At 31.8% G+C, this 26,780-nt stretch overlaps 1 protein-coding gene across 1 annotated transcript in view; it reads left to right on the top strand.

Moving 5' to 3' along the window:
* The first annotated feature begins 5,782 nt into the window (after window positions 1–5,782).
* Window positions 5,783–26,780, top strand: part of LOC132738118 (uncharacterized) — a 43,094-nt gene continuing 22,096 nt past the window's right edge. Inside the window, exon 1 of the mRNA XM_060725546.1 lies at window positions 5,783–6,618. Coding sequence (XP_060581529.1) covers window positions 5,878–6,618 — 741 coding nt within the window. The 5' untranslated portion in view covers window positions 5,783–5,877. The remainder of the gene's footprint in view (window positions 6,619–26,780) is intronic.

Raw genomic sequence — 26,780 nt, 5'->3', positions numbered from 1 at the left:
TATATATATTCGAACAAATAAATTAAATGAAAGAATAATCGCACATAACAAATGTCCATGGTTTTACAATTCGTTTTATAATCCGAAAAAATATACATAATTATTTCAAATAAAAAACAAAACAAAACAAATTTGAATGTCTTCCGTATCCCTCCCTAAAATATTAACATTTTATAGCCAAATATTAATTGCTCAACATTTAAAATTGATTTTGCGCGACGCACTCTCAAAATGTTCTTTTGTTTTTGTTTTTTAATAATCCTGTTTACATCAAACTGTAAGAATAATGATGCATTGCAAAACTGATCCCATGGTTCTTGTTTAAATAAATAAAATGTATAACTATGAACAAAAATCACTCACATTATAATTTAAATCAAATTTTCATACATTTTATTTTAGAATCATTTCAAAGACAGAAATTTTGTGTGTGTGTGTACCGTATCTTTTGAAATAACAGTGTGCTCCGTACCATTTCAACGTAACTTTATAAAAAATATGCTAAAACATCACTGCATTTACTCGATACATTGGAAATAGTAAATATATCAGATTTAACATGTATTTTTCTATGAAATAGTGACAATAACATATGACTTGCTAGAAATCGCTTGTTATGACAAATGAGTGTGTGCCGTTCTCCTCGACCCCGGCTATGAGAAGAAAACTGTACTCGAATGTTCGCAAAAACCATTCAGGGGTTTTCAGAATTCTGATATACCTTGGAAAGCTGATATAATTACGGGTACTCTGCGCCTTATCTGATCAAAATCGGTTGAGAAATATATAAGTTATGAATAAAAAACATACCTGCATCGGGTGAAAAATCGGCCTGCTCCGTTCCCGAAAAGTCACGTGGTATGGCACCATTGTATTTGAAACATCATGATAATTCATTTTATTGATTGCATTTTTATGACCCCAAAGTGCGATCGCTTGTCTGATGTTAAAAAATGTATATGTACATGTTTAACGCACGTTGGGGTCAAAATTGGACCCTAAAGTGCGTAATGCACTCTGGGGTCGGACCCAAAGTACGTAACGCACTTTAGAAACGAACCCCAAAGTACGTTTGACTCCTACTGATCAAAGTGTGTTTTGTGTTGCTTAATCTGTGTAAAACCGCGTGTAACTCGATCAGTTATCTTCAATAAGATATCGGTAGCGACGTATTGTGTGTAAATGTCAGTGTAGTGGCTAAAAGTATATTATTAATCATACCTCGTACATGTATTTACAAACAGATGTTTACTTAAAATGTAACAGGGGCGGTTCGGCGCAATTTAAATATAACTGTCCGAGTCCCTGAGGGTCAAGTAATTAAGTTCGGGATTATTAAAAACCAAAATAGAACAGAATCACAATAATGCAATTCTCCATATTTACAATAAAGCATTTAGCAGCAGTCAGGATAAATACAAACCAACTTTAGAAATAAAGAACTTGACCACAAAACACTAATTTTCTACCAAATCTTCTTTACAATAACAAAGACACAATGCCTTTTCCCACCAAGAAATCACATGACATAAAAATAGCTTAAAATCAACAATCCGTGAACCATTTTTTTTTGGCTTGCCGCCACGGCTGCAAGCCATCTGTTTTGGAAAAGTTGTTCCGGTTAGGTGGTTTCCTGCTTACATTTGTTAGTAGTGCATGATTGAACGGGAAACCAGCTGCAATCGTGCCAAGCCATTTCCGTCACTCTTCGGATTAATGATAATAGCCGATGTAGTTCCGATTGCAATCGTGACAATTCGGGCGATTCCGTCATACTGCGGAATCAGGCGAAGTAATATTATGGAAATCTAAGCTATTTTAGTAACTTCGGTAATCCCAGTTTGTTTATATAAATAGGAATTCTATTTTTACTTGATTTATCGGTTTAAACCGATAAACGAATTGTTCCGTTTGAATTCTTTTTCAAGACGCAAAAGTTAGTTTCTTTTATAATTGTTTTTTGTCTGTATTAGTTTTATACAATAGAGAATGGTTACTGTAGTAGTATTCCATCTCCAAAGGGTGGCCCTGCTTACCAAATCACACATAATATTAGTGCATGATCGAGTTATATTTAGATCTACTGAACGCAATTCAACGTCTTGGTGAGGTAATCTAAAAATAGCCCATGCATATCATTAATCTTACCGTGTGCTGATCTACATATAGCGCATCGTGTAACATAGTTAATACATGCTTATTAATTAATTGGTACCACGTAACGAAGTATTTTAGTGCATTTACTTGTCTATAAAGATGCTATATAGCTATAACGAATGATTTCTCTGCGAAAAAAGTGGAAATGAAATGTGCACACTCGTTTCCCTTCAGTATGATAGATAGATCTCCACGTTAGTATTTTTACGATTGATTATTTTCTTTATTAGTTTTATACAATAGAGAATAGATTTTAAATCGTTTTGACTAAAAATATTCGTTTTTTTTTAAATAAATAAACCCTTTATGATATACAAATACCGTAATTCAAAAAAATTGTGATAATAAATTGAAACAAAAAAAAACAATTTTAAAGGGTTGGGATGAAGGCACAACTGAGCAAGCCTTTCCTTTTAAAAGGGCACTTTATTATTTCTTAGACTACTTACCAATGTACACATAAGATAAAATCAGTTAAAACCTATAGAGTAATCTCTCTTGAAAAGTATCAGACAAGACAGACGGATTTGTCTCCCTTTGCAAAATTATGAAATTCAACAGTAAAGCTTAGACCTGATCTTAAAAATAAGACTCTGTTACATAAACATATTTTATTTTAGCCCGAATGTGATGAAAGTTTATCTAGAGCTAATTTCGAAACGAGTTCATTAGAGTACTGATTTAATGTGAAGGAACATGGTAGTGACCTTCAAAAGGAGTCGAACTCACGATTCCTTTGTCAGGGCTGGGAATCAGAACTGCGTCGTATCCTACCGTACTACTTGTGAACAAACACCTCCTTTTTTATGGACAAGTTATATTTTTGTTTATTTCTCTTTTTGTTGAAAATGTCTTAAAACCAGATATATTTATTAAAACGCTCCACAATTTTCCGCTTCATCTTGGTATATATTGCTAGCACTACTATTTTGTAATTCAAAAGTTATAGCGAACTTGCCAGACGCAGTTCATACTGATGTACCCATCTTTTGTGTCGCTTTTTAATTTTAATTGTTTTCATTATATAATCGTTGTCAAGAGAAATAAGCCTAGTAAAGGTCCGGGAGATTTCACTCCGAATTTGATGATCTGATGATGTATTTTCTAAAAAAAAGTAATGATACTTGAAATCGACGAGTATTTATGATTACAAAATGCTTATGATTTTTATTATTATAAATGTATATATTTTATAAGTATATGTATTTTGTAAGTGAAAGGGTAAAGTCTCACTTACAAAGTCACATTTGTAAAATTGTGTAAAGAGGATATATGTTCACGATAAAATGATAATAAATTTAGTAATTCTTAAAATTCGGTTTCTTTAACTTACTCATTTTCATGCCGCGATTCACCTGTGTGTGCGTGTTCTTGCGAATGTACGTGTGTATTTGCAAGTGTTATAGATTACATATAAAACTTTAAAATATTCTTGTTCAAAGCAACTATTCCAATTTTAAACAAAATTGCTTGGATTGTTCGTTGGGTGAATGGATTTCAACGTTGTTCAACGAATTTCATTTTATGTTTCTGGTTGCCATGAAATAATTAGAACCAAAGGTTATTTTTTACATAATGCATTGTCTGTTGAATCTCATCAAGATTGGTCAAATTATAGCCCTGTTACAACCAGTTTTGCAATAAAACGAGTTTTGCAATTATTCATTGCAAAACACGTTGCGACGATGTAATTTTGTTGTATTTTTTTCACAACCATTTTTGCAATAACATTGAGTTTTTGTAATGAATTATTCTTAAATCAGATTTGATATAAAGATGACACTCTAAATATTCTTATGTTCGTCTTTTTATATAAGGATTAATATGCAGTGATTATATTCATTAAATTTGTATATATGATTTAACATCAATTTTCATTCAAATTCATCTATTCATAATGGTAAAATATATGATAATTAAGTGTTTTTTATTTAATGTCAGCATATTCACATAACAAACATTGTAGTTTTGCAAAGATTTTGGCTCAAAACTATGTGATATACTCGTACATAGATATTATCTTGTAATTTGTTGAAAACTTACACGTAATTTTGTGTAAGTGTTTACATTATTATTGCAAATCTCGTTGCTATGCCATAATCTTCATGCTATTTTGTCACAACTAGTTTTGCAATAAAAGCGAGTTTTGCAATATTTTTTTTTTATTTTATCAGATTTGATATAAAGATTATACCCTAAACATAATTATGTTTGTCTTTTTATATAAGGATTGACATGCAGTGAGTTTATTCATTTAATTTGTATAAAGTTTTATATGATTTTACATCAATAAATAATCTTAACTCATCTATTTATTATTGCAAAATATATGATACGGAGCGTTATAAAATTGACATCATGTTTACTGTGAAAATTTATTAAAATTTCACTACAATACATCGGGGAATAATTGTGTTCAGATATCAAACATTAAATCGGCTCACAATCTCGCCAGATATTATCTTTTTTCTAATACAGATTGAATATATCTCCGATTGTTCTACAAACATTGTCTTTTTAAGCTGTATGTGATTGAATTTCGCTTATTGATACTTTGGTCAAGCATCGATGCTTGGTGCTTTAAATCAGAAAACTCAGTATTGTTTTGTAGATAATTTTTGACAATACCTTCTTTAAGGTTTGACTGACCTTGACATTAATCTTTAAATGGCCTTGACCGTCGATGTCAAATTATTTAATTTTGTTTAGGTTGTTATAATTTTGTTTATGTACAGATTTTATATGTTAAACAAAACAAAACTTGTGGCCAAACGGACACGTTGAATAATCTTTAGATATGAACTTGACCATGACTGTCAATGTCAAATTATTGAATTTTGATTATATTTTCTAAACTTTGTCATCTATTTATTGAAATGATTCAAACCTGGACAAAACAACAAATGTGACCTATTTAAATAAAAGGAAACAATATTTTTCCTTTAATTTTCTTTCTTTATTTGTTAGCTTTTAGAAAAAGTCGAACATTGTCCCATCCGGCAGTGCTCTGTTTTACTTAAATTGGAACGATGTTTAGATTTATGCATTAATTGCTAAAAAGGGATACTTTATCTATTTATTTTATTTAATTCAAGTTCAAGACTATGGCTATTCTTGTTTTATTGAGTATATCTTTTACAAACTTCGAGCTGCAGCCTCCAAATTCCCAAGTTATCCTTAATTTTTATTGAAGCCTCTTGGTATTAACAGGAAAACACTCGATTTTATCTATGGCCTATGGACTGAAGTTTCAAACTGTGTCATAACTTTTGTTTTATGGACGGTAAACGCTTTTAAATCTTTGTCATCATTAAAGGTTGCATACCAGCAATCTCCATGCATTGATTTTCCCTTCATTTATCAACATCATGAGAAGTAACAGTATTTGGCATCAAGAAAAGTAACCAATGTTAGGAGTTTGATTTACCAGAATGAGTAATAATCAAAATATTAAACATTGCATTATTTACATCATGTGTATCAGACAGTTGTTATGACGCTTGTCACGATTGTCTGAATGAACCTTCAAAGTATAGAGAATGATGATCGAAACAAAAATTTCATTAGATACGAACAAACATGTATTGAGAGTGTTATAAATTGTATACAAGATCAAAATTAAACAATATTATAGATCAAAATAAAACAAACTACAAACTGACTTTAATTTCAATTGTAATTTCATTATGTTTTTAACGTTTTAAGGTTAAAACATTTGATATGGAGGTGCCAGGACGTAAGGAGAGCAGTGATGATAAGGTCAAGCAAAAATGCCAACCCTGCCTAGACGAAAATGTCCTTCATGAAGCTTACGGATATTGCAAAACATGTGGAGAATATTTATGTGATGCTTGCTACAAATATCATCGTCGACCAAAACCTTTCAAAGACCACGTTCTTGTTGAATACAAGACTATTATGTCAAACGACAGAGCCCCCACGCCTCCAGACTCAGATAAACATAAGGTTTCAGATGACCAGATTCTGTATCAAGGTGAAAAGGGTGATGAATTCAAGACAAAGAAATCTCCCCCATCAGTCCCAAGGAGAAGGAGGATATACAATACAAAATGTTATGTTCACCCTTCAGAAGATCTAAAATATCATTGCAAAACACATAAATTAATTGTATGCAGCGAATGTGCTTTAAAAGAGCATAGACACTGTGATAAGTTGGATAACATTCATGATATTTATGACTTTGAAAGTAAACGCATTAATTCAAAAATCCAATATGTAGAAGATAAAGCAGCGTATATACTAAAGCAAGAAACAAATGCCAACGAAGAATCTGACGTATCGTATGAGGAGGTTTTGTCACAAATCCGTTTAGATAGAGAGCAAGTTAACAAATATTTTGACGAAACAGAAAAACGCTTAAACAATGAGGTATATAGATTTCGAGAGGAAAGCAAGAATAGGCAGACGGAGATGCTCGATATATGTCAGAAACTTAAAAAGGTATAATAAATATATAATTATATAGAGACTCTTTCATATTTGTTGCTTTCAGGTTTTAACCTAGATGTTACATGACAAACAATCTCCAATGAGCGTGATACGGTCCCGATATAACTTAAATATGACTTGGGTAGTTTTGCTACAAGATCAGTGATTGTTATGTATTAAACCATTGAATTAATATAATGCTGACTGAGTAAAAAAATTGTCGCACTTCATCCAAACAGGCAATTAATTCTTTAAACTTTCCGTGAATTGGTTTCATATTTATTGACTTTTGTACGGACATATTTTTGACAGATAGCAAACTTTTTTCCTATTAATAAAGGATTTATTTTCATTGGTGGTATTTCATATGTGGCGGTAGTCAATGGTAAAATATGAAAATTTTCATACAACATTATGATAATAAATCATGTATGTATAGAAAAACTTGAATTTTCTGTATATTATATACATTTTTTTGACATTATGATTTGAAAGACTTTCCGAATTCTTTTTTTGTTTTGGCTGAATTTAGATGAAAGTAGTCCGGCAAGAGATCCGTAAAAAGTACGGAAAATATGTGCAGTGGACTGTGTTGAAAAAATAAAATTTTAAGGTAAAAATATGGACATTGAAATACGCATTTTATTTCATCAATATTTCTTAATAAGTATATATGTAATAAAATTGTCTATTTTTTATGATTTTGAGTGCTTATATAATATTTTTACGGTTTCAGAAAAAGGACTTAAAAAGTGATACCAATTTGTCAAAAATTGAGAGATACATATCAATGACCGAGGAAGAGAGCAAAATAGACAACTTAAGTGGAAATCTCAAGGGAATATTCGGTCTCCCGCGTTTACGTGTTTCTTATAAATCACAGTACCAAATGCTTGATTCGGAAAACTTGGTTGTCGAGAAACATCAAGGGGAAATTGGTAGACGTGAACTTAAGCTTCTTAAAAAGGTAGATATAGCAGGGGGAAAGCAGTCGTGCTCTATAACTGATATAGCAACACCATCAAATGAAAGATTTCCAGTGATACTTGTAGATTATGTAAACCAAAGACTGATTATTATTTCCGATGAATATTCAGTGGTATATCAACAGGTTGAATATGTACCTTGGAGTATCACATTTATTAGCTATGATAGTCCAAATGGTGAAATAGCAATTACTTGTCCAAAAGAACACAGGATATTATTTTTTACTATCTGTCAAAAGATTTCTGAAGGTAAGCGTTCATCTATAAAAGTTGAATATTGTTTAGGAATCAGATACCATAAGTCTGAAAACGTGCTGATAGTGTCTGTCACTAATAATGGAACTGCTAGCATTCAGTGTTGGTCACTAAATGGTCATTTAGTGAGAACCATTGCTTCTTTCGGTTACGGCATTGACAGAATAAACCTTACAAATGATGATCAAATCATTTTTGCTTCTCGTTCAAAGCACTGCATACAGTCGTGTGATATGTCTGGCAATATTTTAAGAGATTTTCCATATATAGATGACAATATGTTTGGGCCATATGCTGTAGCCTCTGATCAAAGTCAGTCAATCTATGTATGTGGATTCAAATGCTTGCGTGTGGTTTCAAGAGAAGGGGAATGGAATGAACTTCTGACAAGAGATGATGGATTTTCACCACAGTCACTCCTTGTCAGTGAAAGGTCACATAGGCTTTACATTGGACAAGCAAATGAAAAGGGGTGTACTGATTTTCTCATTTTTAAATTATGAAAGATGACAAACTAAGACCTTTAAAAAGCAACCAAAGTGTGGCTAATTTTTTTATTTTTTTTTATTTTTTGCTGTCTAATTTTAGACCTGCTGACAGTTCCATATCAAAGAAGCAATAAGCAAATGAATATTCTATTCTTCTATAAGAAATGCAGATAGGTTAAAGCTGTATTAATTAATTTATTTAGAACATTTTTCAGGTTCTCGTATAAGAAGTATCTAATCATGTTAAACCTGATTTTGAGTATGCAAAGTACTTGGATATTTTGCCTTTTAATTTAAGATGTTATTTAACACAATGTTGTCTTCACATCCTTTGAAAATTCAAACCCGTCAATACGGCACACAGAAAATCGGATGAAATCAACGTCATTGTATAAACTGTGATGAGCACGACATTGAAGACGAATATCATTTTATTTTGATTAGCCCATGTTATGTTGATTTAGGGAAAATGTACATAAAAAGTATTATTATGTTAAAGCAAGCATGCTTTAAAAGTGATAAAAGAACAATTCCCACGAATTTAGCACTAGTTCTTGCTATGACGCTTCTTATACATGTATTTATGTCCATCCTCTTAGAATAGAAAATGATGGATATTGTATGTTTAACATAGCATGTAAATGTATTAAATGTAAACGTGCTAATGTATGTGTCATTGCGATTCGATAATTATTAACAATGGTTTATCTTATGACTGAAATATGTTTACTGTAAATTTTGTAAATATGTTACGATGATCTACCTTTGGTACCACTCTAATGAAGAACATATGTTCTGTTCTGACTATAATAGATATTAAAGGTCGATTTTTTCCAAGTGCACTGTTTATATAATGCTACAGTGAAAAATAATAATAGTAATCACTGAAGTCAATAATTATAATTTTTAGGTTATGCATTCGTTCTTTCATTTCTTCATTTATTGGTTAGAATTAAATGACATCATCACGGACGCGGAATTTGGTTTTAAATCAAAGTACAATACCATACACTAATAGTTAGGTCGTCACTTTAGATGAAAATTGTTAAACATGGAGTCTACGGCAAGCTACATCAAATATTACGTTCCATGAATAAAATTGTGAAATCTTGTGTGCAAAGAAAATTCTTGACTTTTTATCCAATAAGCAACGTCTGTATGGAGAATCAGGTCGATTTCCACTGATAATAAAAATTGAATCGTAGTAATAAAATGTATTTTCTGATACTTTGCTGAAAAATAGAAAATTGCATTTCAAATACAATAGGCCTACTATCACGGCTGTTGGCATTTAAGTAACAGTTCTAACAATGGAATTCATAACATGTGATAGACTTGTTAAACGAAAGTGGATTTAACGGAGTCTTGATGTTTCCATATTCTGTTAAAATTGATACTCGGACTCTTTTTATAGTATACAGAATGAGCCATGCTGAAGCTTTCAGTCTATAAGAAATTGAAAAATGTGTAAAATGTCAAGATATGCATTATTTTGAATAACTTTAAGTACAGATGCGTTATCATAAAAATAATACGTTCATACGAGTGAAGAAGGAAGACAGTCAGCCAATCCAATTCAAAGATGTTATAATATGTTATGTTACTGGTTTATGTTTTGTTATTTTTTTTATTTAAAAAAAAATGTCATTATTTTGCTTTGGCTAGTTTTGATATATGAAATGCTGACTTCATATTTTACTTGGTATTTCATGTATCTATTAGTGTATTGTCTACTTTTTAAATTATTATTTCATCATTACAAGATGGAAGCTGGTTTTAACGTAATTTGTATCATCACACTATACATGCATATAAATTTAATATTTAAAAGTGAAAAAATGCAAGGACTTTCATTTATTTTGATATTATTATTACTTAAACGAACATAACATATATCAGTCACTGCTATATTCTTATTTTTTTAATACAGTGTTTGTTATTGTCTGTTCAAACTGTTGGTATATGTAACATTTTCTACAATATGCTAACTTGTTATATTATATCTGATTTAAGATAAGAATATACTTAAGACATACATTGGACATGCATAGCACATTATATAATATAAACTTTCAAAATTTACTCATAAGGTTCAGTCTATTATACGAATATTACTTTGATATCGTTTCATGGATTTACCACTATACCACTATCTTCTTCTTCTTTAATATTGAATACACAAGTGGTAGTAGCTTTTATAACTGGCTAAAAAATTGGCGCAATAACTGTCCAGGAAACATTGAGCTCAATCTTAAACAGAACTTCCCAAAAGGCTTTTTCCCAAAAATACCTAAATCCGAAAGTAAAACACTTTGAGATAATGTTTAATGATAGAAAAATTCATGTTTTAGTCATTGTAATAAAGGTACCGGAATATGAAAGTTGTTTTTCCTTCATTCTATAGTACTAATAAGCCGACTTCATGAATCATTTTTGTAATTTGTTTTATCATCACGACGCTATTTTTGAGCTTGTTATATACGGGAACTAACAAATTATGGCAGATGTTTAATATTTACTTAAAGTGACATCCAATGGTTAATGGTCTGTGAACAGGTAAAAATCATAATAACATGACATTTTGTCATAATTGGTTCAATTTTACATTTTACTGAGAAAACATAATCAATAAACCACATGACCAACGGAAATGCCTATGCATATCCTTTAGAATGTATCTGAAATGTTCAATTCTTAAAACGAGTGGGGCAGTCTTTTTATATTTTAGAGCGTCTATATATTGAATCATAAATATCCATTGTTAGTCAATCATCCTTCCTTTTAAAAGTCAATCTTTTGAATACTAATTTATCACTTATTCAACTCAACTTGACAGTGAAAAAATGAGCATAATGTCAATTTAACGGTTATTAAAGGGATTCCACTGAGGTTTAAAAGCCTAAAAACATAACCCTTGAATTTCTTACATGAGCTGGGACACTTTAAACAGAAATATGCAAAGATAATTAAGAAATATACTTTGAAATAAATTGAAAATCGTATTTTTATGCTTTTCTTAGCCCGATTTAAGTAAAAAGCGTTTAAATGCTTTTCATTTCTGGTTTTTTTTACAATTTGAAACATTATTTTGGAAAAACGAAGTGCGCGAATGATCTGAAATTTTGCACAAAGATTAGTGGTCTATCCCTACATTAATTAGTTCATTTATCTGCAAAAATATTTTCAGTACTATCATGTAAAAAAACCTCAGTGGAGTCCCTTTAAACGAGACTGAAACTTTATAAAGAGTTGTAAAGTATGCTTGTTACTTGACAAAGATATCGATAGCTAGATGTAGCACTTATTACTGGTGGAGTAAGACACCAGTGTCAATGCGTACGAGCCTGAGAACCACCAAACGATCATAGGCAGTGTGGATACCTGTTGTCAAATGAGGAACTTAAGTCCATGCCGACATTCGAATCCTAACTGGTACAAGAGAGATTAATTTCATAGATGAAAAAGTTTACAATATGAATGAAATATGTAAGTTAATAATTGTTTAAATAACTGCATGTAGTCATTTAAAAGGATTTGCATTTTAGCTAGTTATAAACCGTTTTTGGTAGCCGAGAATGCCTTACCCTTAACAGTTAAATGTCCGAATCATTTAAAAGAAACAAGGAAACAGGCTTGTTTGTCTGAAGAAACTAAGTAGTTGTATCTGATACATTTTTGTGCATGTATCTGTATGTGGGACGAAATCAGCATAATAATTTTTTTGACCTTAATGACATCGTTACTTTTGGATTACTGACCTTAATGTATCAAGCACTTGAATTACATAAAAGCTACTGTTAGCTGATTGGGTATGATTATGTGGCTGTTATCAAACTTTTCATAAAGTTTGCATATCTTTCAATAATAACTGTGTTTAATGTATATATCAAACGCTGTACTGATTTTGCTTTGATGTTTACATATATGATTTGTACTTTTGTTATAATTTCAACTTGTGATGGATTTCAAATATCGTTAAAAATAAAAGCGCATTATCGATTATACATAATGATATCTATCAATGCAATTTATAATTGCTTTTAAAATTGACGCAATTACTATCCAGGAAACATTGAGATCTATTTTAAGAAAAGCTTAAGGTTTTTCCCAAAAATACTTCAATTAAAAAGTAATCCAAGGTAAAATATTACATTTGAGATAATACATGTAGTTTGTTTTAGCAGTCATGATTTAGTAATTGTGACAAAGGAACTGGAATCTTAAAGTTTTTTTTTTTGCTACATTTTATAGTAATTAGACTTCACGAAACTTATTTTGGCATTTGTTTTATCATGACGACGATATTTTTATATATGGGAACTAACAAATTATGACAGATGTCAAATATTTACCTAACGTTTTTTAATATAAGTTAGGATCGATATTCACCATACCGAAACTTTATAAAGAGTTATATGCTTTTCACTTGCCAAAGATCTTAGAAGCTAGAATGTATCACTCATTACTGGTGGAGTAAGATACCGGTGCCTCTTCGTGCATTATTTCAAGGCCGAGCATGTACCGGAATATAACCACCGAACAACAATAAGCAGAATGGATATTTTCTTCAATGAGGGAGTAAAGTCCCTGCCAAATTCGGACCATAATTGATAAAAGGCAAGAAAATTTAATGGTAGCCGGGACTGTCAATCTAGTCTTATTCGATATTTTATCCTATCCTTCACAGTAAAATTTCCGAATTATTTGAAACAAGGAAATAGACGTATTTGATGAAAAAATTGTTGTTGTATCTTAATATATGTTTCAGCTTGCATCTGTATGAGGGAAAATATTAAAATCAAAAAACTCAGAATTTAACCTTGTTAATATTGTAACCTTAAGACGGTTTGAACCATTTAACCTCGTTGACCTTTATGTATCAAGCCTTTCAAATAATGTACTGCTAGCTAGCTGTTATAAAAAAAATTCATCAAGTTTGCATATCTGCCATCTACGAAGGTTGTTCAAAAAGAAATATGATTAAGAGTTTTGCATATTCCTATTTCATTTAATTTAGAATATGTATTTATTATTAAATTTTGAACAACATAACTATATCAAATGAATAAAAAGCTCTGTACTAATTTTGCTTACATATATGATATGTAATTTTGTTTTTATTTCAACTTGTGACGGATTTCCAATATTGTTTAAAAGAAAAAGCGCATAATCAATTACATAATTATTGTATAACGATATATATCAATACCCCTTATCTGATTCATTATCTTATTATTCATTTTCACATGATGTAAAGATTGTTTTGTTTATCTTTTTTCATTACGATGTATCATGTACAAGTCTCAAATAAATTATTCTGTTCATATATAGTTTCAGTCTTATTGAATTGACACCATATATGCATAAATTTATATATAGTTATAAGTATTTGAGCATCGATTAGCATTAACGTTTTATGCTTACTAACTTAATGACTGGTACAACTGTTGAATCAGACTTTGAGAGATACATCTCGATGACGGAAAGAGAGAGCGAAGCAGAAGTTAATCATTTTGTAACCAGCGTTTACTTGTCTCTTTTGGTTTTGTTTTTTTAAAACTTGCATCATTTATGATGAATGAAAATCGAAAATCAACTAGACGAAATTGGTAAACGAAAACTTGAATTTCTTATTTCATCATTTGATATGTTAAAATATTGATTTCGAATACTGCTAAAGCCGGTGAAAGGGGCGTGGACGGTAAATTGCAATTACCACTACCGTCCATAAATAGACTAAATCATACCGGGTCTACAACTTTTATGTCATTTGGAGAAAGAGCAATCACTTACCCTTAGAATCCCTCACTTTTTGTAAAAAGATTATTGAAAGTCGCAACTAACAACTTGATTATAGTTAATTACATTATAACGAGTCCTTGCTGTACAATTGCCGTTCTGCCAATTTATGAATGATTATTTCTGTACTTTGTTAAGAAAACAAGACGATTTATTTAACGTACTCCAGAATTAAGATTACCTACCGGCTCCTTTGTTAAAAGCGGTCTAGTAAATCACTTACCGACCGGTTAACAGGTCTGCAAATAGATACCGACCGGTTATTGTTCTATTGTTCTCTATACAATAGAAAACATGTGAAGTCGAGAAACTCGTGCATTACAGTACACAATATTCACCGTAAAATAACGCTGAATTGTGGGGAGGGGGGGGGGGGATAATGACCGCTTTGAATAGGAAAAAGGGTCAATATATATTTTAAAGATTAATCGAAATAATCGAAATAAATTAGCGCGTAAGTATACCCTCTTAACTTATATTCCAGATTATTTGTGAGAAAAACGAACTGGCTACTGTTCTGGCGTTGAAGTTTTGTGTTTCGCCGATATTAATGAGTATAACAACGCACATTAAGCCTTTCTTTAAAGTTTGCTTTTCGGTATACCTAACACATTTGCCGAACTATATAGCTTCATAAGATACTAGTTTTCGGTATTTATTTCCACAAATATGTCTGAATTTGCACAATCCTGCATTATTTTAACAATTCTGCATTATAGGATAAATACGACGATTATATTATTGGTGCATATCGAATCAAAGTCAACTTCTGCATCTTTCTTTCCCAAAATATTACTTTCAGTGAGAGTATAGTTCATCTTAAGTATAAGACCGTTTTTCTCATTTTTTCCCAGTTATTTTTACATTACAATTTGGATTTTGTATACCAGAACCAAGAATACGACTTGCGCTTCCATTCTAGACCGCGTGCTTACATGCGGTCTTAAAACGGATAATGCTAATTAAGAATACACGGAAAGAAAATTCTTCCAAACATGCATGGATGAAATTCTAAGAACATTTAAAATCAGCCATCATAAAAAACAACAACAACGAAACCCAACTTACATAACGGAGTAACTACATGTATAACTAATATTTATTCATAGAACCCCGTCTGTTACTTTCCTTTGAAAAATCGTATATTTTAATTATATAAGAAATAGCCTGATCATCTATTTACCATGAAATTTATTATATATAAAGATAAAGTGTTTCGTTTTTGTTTTTATGATTAGAAAACATTGTTATCTTCCTCAGTATTTGTTTATATTATTAATATGTTATGTATTCATATATCAAAATAATGATCTTACCTTTCCCTACACGACAAGTTCTGTTTTCATTTTCTGTGACTCAACTCAACAAGTACATTACCTAATGAAACCCCACGAAAATCACGAGAATATTCAAATAACACCTGCATGATTTGTGAACGAATGAATTACAAGATCGTAGCGGATGGTATCTTTGCTTGGCTTTGGAATGCTTTCTTAAACATGATAAAGTACATAAGTAATATGTTTCTTGTGAGTAATATTAATAAATGCTGAGCTAAAAACTGATGTATGGATAGAAAAACAAAAGAGCATGTAGGTAAGATAGTTACCGCACTCGGAATAGGTCTGCATAGTATTTACAGACCCGGTGGCCTTTTAAGAACCTCGATCGCTACGCTCTCTCGGTCTTCAAAACTCCACCCGGGTCTGTAAATACTATGCAGACCTATTCCTCGTACGGTAACTATTACGTATTTGAGTTTTCCCCCAGTTAAACGTTGGTACAAACAAACTTTAACAGTTACAGCTTCGAAAATGATCGCAACGGGTTGAAGTATCTATTGTGACAGGTAGTGCACCATGAAGCCATAACGGTAAAAGTTTGATTGTACCTACGTTTAACTGGGAAAAACTCAAATACTCTAAATACCGGATTAGCTGGGAAAACCCTACATTTAACATCTACATGTATTATCGCTGTACATGTATGACTCATTTGTATTTCTGTTGAAAGAGAATTTAACAATAAAACATTTTAAAACAAAAGGGATGGCATCTTTCAGTTTGTTTAAAAGTCAAAATGCACATAATGGCTAAAAACGAACATATATATTTCATTCATTATTTTAAACGGGCAAACATTGTGGCTGATTTGTGCCATACGTGTTTTCACCCTGAGACCCCGCCAAGCAAAAAGTCGAGAATTAATAGTTTAAACAAGTTATAGAGCATGTTAGATACCTTCAAAAAGAAGCATTAATGTGAGAAAAAATCATAAATGTAGAAAAATGTAAACACAAGACTTACATTAGTTTATACAAATTTATTTTAGTTCAATTGTGTTGGAAGCTATAAGCTTATTGAAACACTCTCGAATCCGTTCATGGAACCAACCAGTACTAAGTAATGAACGGCTTGCCCCCTGACAGGGTTTGAACCCACGCGGTCAGCAATCCTTAGATTACTAGTCGGACGTGTTAACCACTCACCATGTCGCCACTCAAAACTGACATAAGAAATAGCATACAAATTATCATGCAAACCTGACAAGAAAGCTGAAAGTGGTGAACTTCTTCACTATATTTTGGCATTGGTTTACAGGTATCCACAGTGTCTATTTTACCAAGATCCCTCTGGGGACATAGATCGAGGCGCTGAAAAATGTAAATGAAGACTTATATGAAGACTGTACTGTATTCGTAGAAACTTTCGCGAATTACTAGTTCTTGGACAATACGCCGATTTTCATGGAATGACATTAACGTGTCACATTAAAGGTTCTATGTTAACCGCCGTATGAACAAGCTGCGGATGTTTCTAAATTAAAAATTTCACCATTTTGATGTTGAAGTGTTGAATTCTGCTTATGCAGGTGCGAGGTGGCGTGGACGGTAACTTTCAACGAGCCTGCAACATTTTCAATTTTGTCGTTTTAGGCTTTCTTTCGGGATGCGGTGAAAAAATTTCGCGCAATTATAGTGACCGCGAATTTCGCTAAAATTTACTCGCAGTGAAAAATAATATATTTATACTGTATTCCGACAATCTATCGGACAAAAGCAAATATTTGTAATGTAGCTAGCAAAAAAAACCCCAAAAAACACGATATAAACATGAAACAGAATTAAGTTCGGTCAACGATCTTCTATTTCTACTTCTCTCCTTTTCTTGACCGATCTGTATATAGCGATAGATGGGACACAAAAGGGGTTACACGAGCAATTTATTTTATACCAGTATACCACCTACCAGGCAAAAACTTTTCTGGTGGTATGTAAATGATGTAAGAAAGAGACAATAATCAATGACGTGACAAACTATAAAAAAATATATGAAAGATAAATATCATAATAAAGAATATGCGCATTTTCGGATTTGAACTCGAAACATCATTTTCATAACCATACCACTACGATACTCTGACTTAGTGTCTGTGGCCACTTATGTTGTCTTATATTTCAATAACAATGCTTAATGTAAAATAAGATTACTTGCACAACCTATTTTATCATATTGGTAAGACCAATTAATGAAAACGTTATCGAATTCGTTATCACTTTCATTATCTGTTTACATCATCATTAGCGAAACAGGGTGGAGAACGAGTATTTACTTCGGGACTATAGAGACATTGCTTCAAGACCTGGAAAAGGCAGTTTTATTTCATATTTTATCATCTGTTTTCAACTGTTTTTTCAACTAAATAGATTCGCATTTCACAGACTGAGTTGCAGTCAATACAGTTCAATAATATATGAAGGTGATAAATGGCCGGATAAATTGTAATGGAAGAAACAAATATACAAATGAGTCCAAATTGTTAAAAACGAGGCGAATGGAATTCAGAGTTTCAAATAAATTATATAAATTATTAAAATCTATGCAATGGCTGTCAAAACCAAAACCATCAAATTTGCATAACCATTTTAGGTTAAAAGTTTATATGTGCGAAATAAATGATAATAGGTTTAAAAGAGAAAACGAGCACTTAAAATTTAAAAAAATATATTTAGAAAGTAAAAAATCATATAAGTATATGTACAATTGCAGATTTGAACTCGAAAAGCCAACTTGCATGATCAGCCACTTTGCTACTTTGGTTTATATGTCCATATCCACGTAATTCTACTCTTTTACAATAAGCGTGCAACATGTAATAACTAAATAACTTGCACAACCCATATTTCCTTATAGTAATGAAATTATTATAATATAATATAATGAATTATGTAATTGTTATCGTGTTCGACTTACACATTATGAATATTATTTTCGAAAAAAAAATAAATCATGACAAATAATAACGAAACAATGTGCACTTATGCCACCAAATACATAACTCCCGATTATTCCCTTGAGTCCATATAATGTCATTTGGGCCTGCGGCTCTCAGGCCATTATACACATCTTCGGGCCATTATTGCATAATGGCGAGCAGCAACAAATTGTTAACCTCTAAATAACCTCGGTCTTCTTAGTCAAAAGTTTTCTGGGAATCTATAAAAGCTACATATACTGGTCAACCTTTCATGTTTAAAAAGTTCTGAACAATAAAATATAGAACGACAGTATTATACACTGTGTTATATCCAGCTCTAATCTTGGGTTTCTGAGAGCTTATTATAATTTTACAGCAGTCATCTGACCTCTAGTAGGTAAACATTCCCATTGCCAAGCGTTAAATTCACATTTTATCTTGCTTAAAAATTCTAAGCAGTCAACAAATATTGTTCCAATGCATGAATTCCCTATGAAACATGCAAAAGGTTAAAGAATTAATTTTGATGATAAATAATACTTGTAGTACATTTTATAAAAATCAGAGTAATTGAATGTCAGCAGGTGCTGTAATTAAACAATTGTGTTATCATATTAAAATAAATTATGATATAATAATTTGTCAAATTCTGTACATACTATATCATAACTTAACATTTTTGTCTAAAATTTGAATATCAACATTTTATTTATTACAATTAGATAAGACCTTTAGAATTGTCAGATGATCATCACCTACAAATTTATTACAATTAATAGTACTAAACTTTGTAAAGGGCATTTCCTAATAATAGATTTTAATGCCTACAAAGTAGACAGGGGACTTGCAGCAACTGCAATATCTTTCGGTGCTTTCCTGAACAATTTTATCTATGGGAAAATCTCCAAAAACAAATGTGTAAATTTGAAAAAAAATAATTGACGCACGACGCGAAAAAACGGTCTTAATGATTGACATTTTTTTTTCGAAATTTGGTTTTTATCTCATTTTTGAAGAGATTTTCGTTCTGAATAAGATAGTGAAAACTATTTTTAAGTCAAACGGTTGTAAATCGAGATATGCCTTTTTAAAGAACGTCATAAATTTGAACACTGTGTTAACAAATGACGTCGAAAAAATTAGTTGACATTTATTAATTGAAAAATTTTTAAAGCGGCAATTTTTGTTTATCTTAAATCAACTCAATTAGTTTGATCTAACTGAAAAATGTTAGTTTCAAAGTTTATTTCAGAACTCAATTCATGTACACACATGGCAATTCATAATAGTTTGAACAGTTAATATTATTTGGAAGTCGGGCATAATTACGATCTAACATTCTTTTTCTTAGTACAGATAATTCATTGCATTCAAAGAGATAGTGGAATTCATCTCCAATACTTCCGAAGCTGTTACAAAGTGTACATTTACGTAAATTTAAATAATCTATACCATTCGAACTTCCGGTTTCTGCAGGAAGCCTGCTGGTTCTTGTTACATATCTTAGTAAGTTTTTTGGTGTATTTGTTTAATAAGGTTCGAAATAAAATAAAATCTTTAAATGAAGAATTAGAACGACAGTGTTATACACTGTGTTATATCCAGCTCTAATCTTGGGTTTCTGAGAGCTTATTATAATTTTACAGCAGTCATCTGACCTCTAGTAGGTAAACATTCCCATTGCCAAGCGTTAAATTCACATTTTATCTTGCTTAAAAATTCTAAGCAGTCAACAAATATTGTTCCAATGCATGAATTCCCTATGAAACATGCAAAAGGTTAAAGAATTAATTTTGATGATAAATAATACTTGTAGTAAGTTTTTTGGTGTATTTGTTTAATAAGGTTCGAAATAAAAAAAAATCTTTAAATAATTTATAATTTTTACATTTACTCGATTTGTTCACTGTACAATACCAGTCATTTAGAAATAAATCTGACAATTTTTGCTTCACATTAGCTTACCGCTAACCGCTTATTATAGGGAAACATCTGATAGGTCCTCACAATGGGGTTTCCACATTTGACAAGTATATTTTTAATATGCTTAAACCACAGAAACGTCTGTCTACTAACATTACTACTTGCATTATAAGATAAAATGTGCTAAATGGTTCTAATTCATTAGGTACAACTAGATCAGACCAAACATTTATCATTCTACAATCAATATCAATAGAAATTGGTTTAACACTACATTCGGCGTACACAATACAATTTGGTGTACTAGATTTAAGGCCTAATATATGTTTAATATATTTCAATTGTACTTTTTCAGGTATACTGTTATTACCATATCCCCAGCATTCATAACCGTATAGTAAAACTGGTTTTACAAGTTTGTCTAACAAATCTGTTTTTCATATTCAAAGGTAATTGAATTTTTTTTGTGTGTTTTTTTTTTATTTTTCAATTAAACAATACATAGATTTTATTGCTTGGTTAGCTATATAAGTCTTTGCTTTTAAGAAACTACCACTTCTACTAAATAATACTTCTAGCTATTTGAATACCGCGACAACTCCTAGATTTTCATAACCATAGGTAAAACTTTTTCTTACCTTTCAAAAATACAAGAATGTTAGTTTTAGATGTATTTACTGTTATTTCCCAGTTGTCACAGTTACTTTTATATAGGTAAATAGCAATTTGTAAGTCGTTTGCTGACTCAGATAAAATGTCGTCAGCATATAGAATAATAAACAATTTCACAATTCCAAGTACTTCATCATTAAATATTACACCTTCTATACTATTACTATTTGCAAAATAATCAAATAAAAGAAAAAAAGCAACGGCGATAGATTTGTAATAAAGTTATGTAAATAAGAGACTTCTCGCTGAATGCGACTATAAGCGTTGCTTAGCAACGTAATAACAACACCAACGTATGTGTCATTCACGGTTAATAATTTGTATTTTAATCATTACCATGCGAAATATCTTCAATCTGGAAAAAAACATTCATTATCTTTACAGGAATTTTTCAAAATATGTACTGACTGAAAAACAAATATTGCAGACCACGATCGGAAGGCACAGGTGTGTTGGTGGGTTTTGTATGCACAGGTCGCATATGTTGAATCATCCAGTCAGCAGTATATAGCCAATACAAAGAAAGAAACAAAAAATAGCATATAAGTCTACGTATTTTAACGTAACGTTTAATATCTTTAAGATTATGAAAAATAATAAATAAATAGTTAATTTCAAAATTCTACGTTTCTTTTTTATTTCTTAGAACATAGCAGTATAGAAAATTGTAAATCAATTCAATAATGCCATATGATGAACGAACATAGAAACAAGAAATTTGAAATATGTATATGCACTAAACTGTTGTAACAGTGCACCTAGATCACTGATAACAAGACTGATTGTGTTGACTAACAAACGCTCGCACGCTTCGCACCAAATATTTAGTGCGCTCTGTTGACACCCCAGGCGTAAAAACTCATGGACGGACACCTGAACTGAACCGGAATCCTGGTTCTTTCGAGACTTGAATCAATTGTTTCTCGCTTTCGGGCGTTATTCTCGCCATCACCGCACCCAGTGTGTCTGACTGGAACCGAATGTGCTGGAATTTTCTATAAAAAGAAAACGATAAATATCCGTAATGACAACTGTTACAAGCTTATTTCCTAATATGCCTGTATAAATCAACAATATTAAATATTATATTTACACATTTAAAAATATTTTATAGTTAAAAGAATGGAACAACTTGGGCAGCTCCGTAAACATGGTCACGTGGCAGGATTTCACATACTGTTTCTGTCAGTTTGTAAAATAATAAAAATTTGTATCATAGTTTGGAGACCTTTCTGTTGAAAATGTGTCAGGGTTAAATCGTATACATATACATGCACAGTGCATTAAGTGGAGTGCGGGTATTAGTTACCCGCACTCCAGAGCATGCCCATTGATTGGCTCATTTTTGCTGGGGTTTACATATTGTGACGGCAGAGAAAGGGAAAGCGACAGAAATGTCATATTCAGATGTTCGTTCATTGGTTCATTTTTGCCGGGGTTTCATATTGTGACAACAGGGAACGTGCTTTTATGTTTGACTATGATACAAAAGAGAAAGAACACCAAAACACTCGGCAATCTGATTAATACTCGGGGGCTACGCCCCCTCGTACAAATCAGATAGCCTCGTGTTTCGGTGCTCTTTCTATTACTAAGACCATCCTAACATATAATTTTAATTTAATTATAGAAGGAATGGCTAATGTTAAAATGTTTTACTAGATTTGGCGTAGATATACTCTTTAAGGACCATGAATACGTTCTAATTATACGGTATGTACATTTTTGACTTCATGTTATAATAAAAATGTAAGTAAAGTAAATTAGAGTTACTAGTAAACGATTAATAGAAACAATACTACCTTACACTTTCATGTATAAGATATTTTCTTTTTCTAAACTCAGAGTTTAAAGTTTTCATTTAAAATATTTTCATTTGAATGCGATAAAAATAGTTTACCTTATACTTGAAAAATATCTAAAAAGGGTTTCCATTGCTGCCATGACCACTAAGGGTAACATACGGCACTGTTTATTTTAGACGATTTTTCTGTAACATCAATTGCAACTAGCTGTTGTAGTGTTTCTACATCATGTCTACGAAATTTAATCTTTAGATGTGCAAATAGAACATCAACTTAACATCGCACATGTCCTAAAACGAAAATTAAAATTATTTTGAAATATGAAAAAGCCTTACCTGCTACGATTAAAAAGAAAAAAATATAAATACTTTTTAACAAAACGACAGTGTTTATGATACATATTTCATGGCCAAGCTTTAACATCAGTTCCTAGCTCAAAATACCTTGGCCTTGACTTGTCCACAGATCTAAACTACAACACACATATCTCAAGAATTACATCAAATGCAAATAAAACCCTAGGATTCATAAAACGAAATATCAATACAAAAAATGAAAAAGTAAAAGAACTAGCTTATAAATCCCTAGTAAGACCCCAGCTAGAATATGCATCAACTGTTTGGAGCCCCTACACACAATCAAACATCCAAAAAATAGAGATGGTCCAAAGACGAGCGATACGCTGGGTAAAACAGGATTACTCCCCTTTGTCATCAGTTACAGCCCATGCAGAAAGATCTTGGGCTGGCGTTTCTCTCGAGCATCGCAGACTAGACTTTAGACTTATTATGTTTTTAAAATTACCATAATCTTGTAGCCATTAGCCTTCCTACCTACATTAAAAACTCCATCTAGGCTTACTAGACATAATGCATCCCTCTCACTTAGGAAAATACAGGTTACATCAGACTACCATAAGTTCTCCTTCTTCCCCCACTGTATCACACTTTGGAACCAGCTCCCAAGGAACATTGTCACCCTGCCTGATCTAGATCAATACAAACAGGCAGTGGCTAAGATACAGTATTAGTTGACTTGTTGTGTTTTTACTTTTAAATCTTTCTTTCACCCTTACTAATAAAAATATTTTAACAATGACTAGAAGTTTTCAATGTCTCTCACTATCCTGATCATGTTCATTTTCAGGTTTTTACTTTCTCTCACACCTTTCACTAACACACCCGACGCGCACAATTTCCTGCCTATAACACTCGCGAGAGGGGTTGGCAGTACTCAGAGATAGATAGATATTTTTCCATTGGGAAAATCAGATAAGACTGTTAAAATCAGGTACCTAGAAGTAAGTAAAACAAATAAGTAATGAAGTTTTCTTGCATCAGTACCTGGTACTTTCATATACTCGATTTTTTCATTCTGTCCTGTCATGAAGTACCACAAAAATCGTGACGGTTCTTATTTTAAACTGAAATATAAGATATAGTACAATTATTTTTATGTTAGTAAAAGTTATTCACTATGCTATAATTAAAGGTCTATATTCAAAGTAATCTTTTAATTTTGAAGTAAATAATAAGAACAAGTTACGTGACTGATATTTTAATTGCATACAAATATGTACTACTGGTACTGGTACTGCACATTTATTTTGCAAGTACTATATTGGTACAAATGTACTGTCACTGAATAACTCGCATAAAGTATTTTCTGCTAAATGTACTGGTACTGAATTACTGTCTCAAAATGTGGCACTGGTACTGCATTAATAAGGGACAACTTTGGTTTTCATAAAAGGAGTAAATTTTTATCCCATATATTATCCTATTTATTTTTATACTTTTATATTGTGGAAATTTATATTAAACAGTCTGTATGCAAAATATGGTGAAATGTAAAAGTACAGGTACTTAACCCTTTCCCTTACCCTTTCATGAGTATATTGTGAAAAATGGCCGTTTTCATTGAAAAGCCTCCTCTTACAAGTTCAAACTGCTATGAAACTATGAAAAATTCTACAGTACTAATCAAACTTGGCACAAATGTTAACTGGACCATTGCCTTTGTAACGGCATGTTCAGTCTTAAATTTCCTGTTATCATGGCAACGAGGGGACATCTCAAAATTGCCAAAAATCACTATTTTGCCTTGATTTTTTCCATCAAAATTTATTTCAAAGTGCTGCAACTTCTCAAAGAATTGAGATAGAGTCAAAGGCTTTTCAGCGTTGGTAAGACGTTACCTTACGATCGACCTGGGGTTATTTTTAGCCTCTCACAAGTCCAAAATGTTTTTGGCGATGAGAGGGACTACCGCCCCCTTCAACCCCCCCCCCCCCCCACCCAAACATCCCCCTTCTGGCAACCCCCTGATGTATCTTTTGGATGGGAGGTGGGCCGAAAAAGTGCTCACGTTTTTAAGCAACATTTCTCAAACAAAAAACCGTTTTTGGGGCCCGAATATGACAATTTTTCACTATTTGAGGCCAAATAGAGGGGGGGGGTCGAAAGTGCGTTGTTTCGCGTATATATGAGCTAAAGGGTAAATAACTTCCAAAATAAAAGTACTGGTACAATACTGGTATTTTTACTAATACAGCATAAATTGACAAGTACTGGTACAGGTATTTAAGTAGTATACTCCTTGTACTAATGCATTTCCGATTGTGTAAAATGGTTGTTCAGCCATAAAAGGTACTGTTATTAATCGTTGTCCTTTATATCATTGTAAATAGTTTGCTTTAAAAGTACCGAGTGTATCGACAAGGCAGGAATCTTATTAACTTGATTCTGCAATGTCCAGTCTACCATCAACAGCACAGCGTCAGGTCCGTTTGTCCCTTTACCATCTGGACCTATCGTTTGACCTTCGTCATTCAGGAAGTTGAGTTGTTGTAGGATGTCATCCAGTCTGGATTTTACGCAGGGTTAAAACGTAACGTAAAACGTTAAAACAGATTTGGCCCATCTGGTGAGAAATAAAAGAGGTAAACTGACGTTCTGACTGAAGGAAAAACTTTTCTTCAGTGTCACGTGTGGCAACACTACATCGTATACCCTCATTACCTATGAAATAACAAACAAAGAGATCCATATTTAAACATAAATTAAAGAGACATTATAAATGGTGGAGTCAAAATAACTTGAGATTTTTCCATAATAGGTTTCAATTTTAAATTATAGATTTAATTATAATAGTCCATGTGAATAATCAATAACCCACATGAATCACAATAATTTCTATAGATAATCTTCGGAAAATGTCGTTAATGCTCCGTTTATAAAAAGAGTGGGACAGGCCTTTTATATTTCAGGCAATTTATTATATTTTATCCTTGGCAATTTTCATAATCAATTATTGTTCAATCGCCATTATAATAGTCAATCTTTTTAAATATATGGGCAATTGAACTTAACCAGACAGATTGAGCATAATGTTCATGAAGGTAAAGGTAAAAACAGCGTATTTGAACCTTTAAAAAGCAACGGTCTTTATAATTACGGTAAAAAATCATGATATCACCTGAATAGGTAGCACATAGTACTAGTGTATTCTTTTTAATTCTTAAGTGTAGAATCCAGGGAGACACAGGCAAAATTTTCATTTCTACGATTTGATTTTTTTTTCAATATTCTATAAATGTCCTCGAAATAAAAATACTAAACAGTTCAAGAAACAAAACCTTTCTCTTTATAAAGAATAAAATGGTAGTTTCCCAACTTGACCAACGTGGGTCAGGTTATAGCACTTAGACCAATCGCAACTACTCGGCCCTTTCCGTCAGTCTTCGGATAAGGACCTCGAACACAATAGTATGAATACACAGAACGGATGCGGTATTTCGGTCTAACCTACGCTAAGAAACTAAACATGTAAACAAATAGTAATTTGATGCTGGGAGTTGTTGACAAGTTTATTTCCAATATATGTAGTACAAGTTCACCTAAAATAAGCGAATTCATAGGTACAAAAGCAAACAATACATTATTTATACATTTATTATTATGGCTGTAGAAACCGAAAGTACAAAAAAA

This window comes from Ruditapes philippinarum, unplaced genomic scaffold (assembly GCF_026571515.1).
Source record: "Ruditapes philippinarum isolate M1 unplaced genomic scaffold, ASM2657151v2 ctg8848_1_1_1_1, whole genome shotgun sequence".
In the NCBI taxonomy this organism is placed as follows: Eukaryota; Metazoa; Mollusca; class Bivalvia; order Venerida; family Veneridae; genus Ruditapes; species Ruditapes philippinarum.
This window is presented reverse-complemented; position numbering and strand designations above follow the sequence as displayed.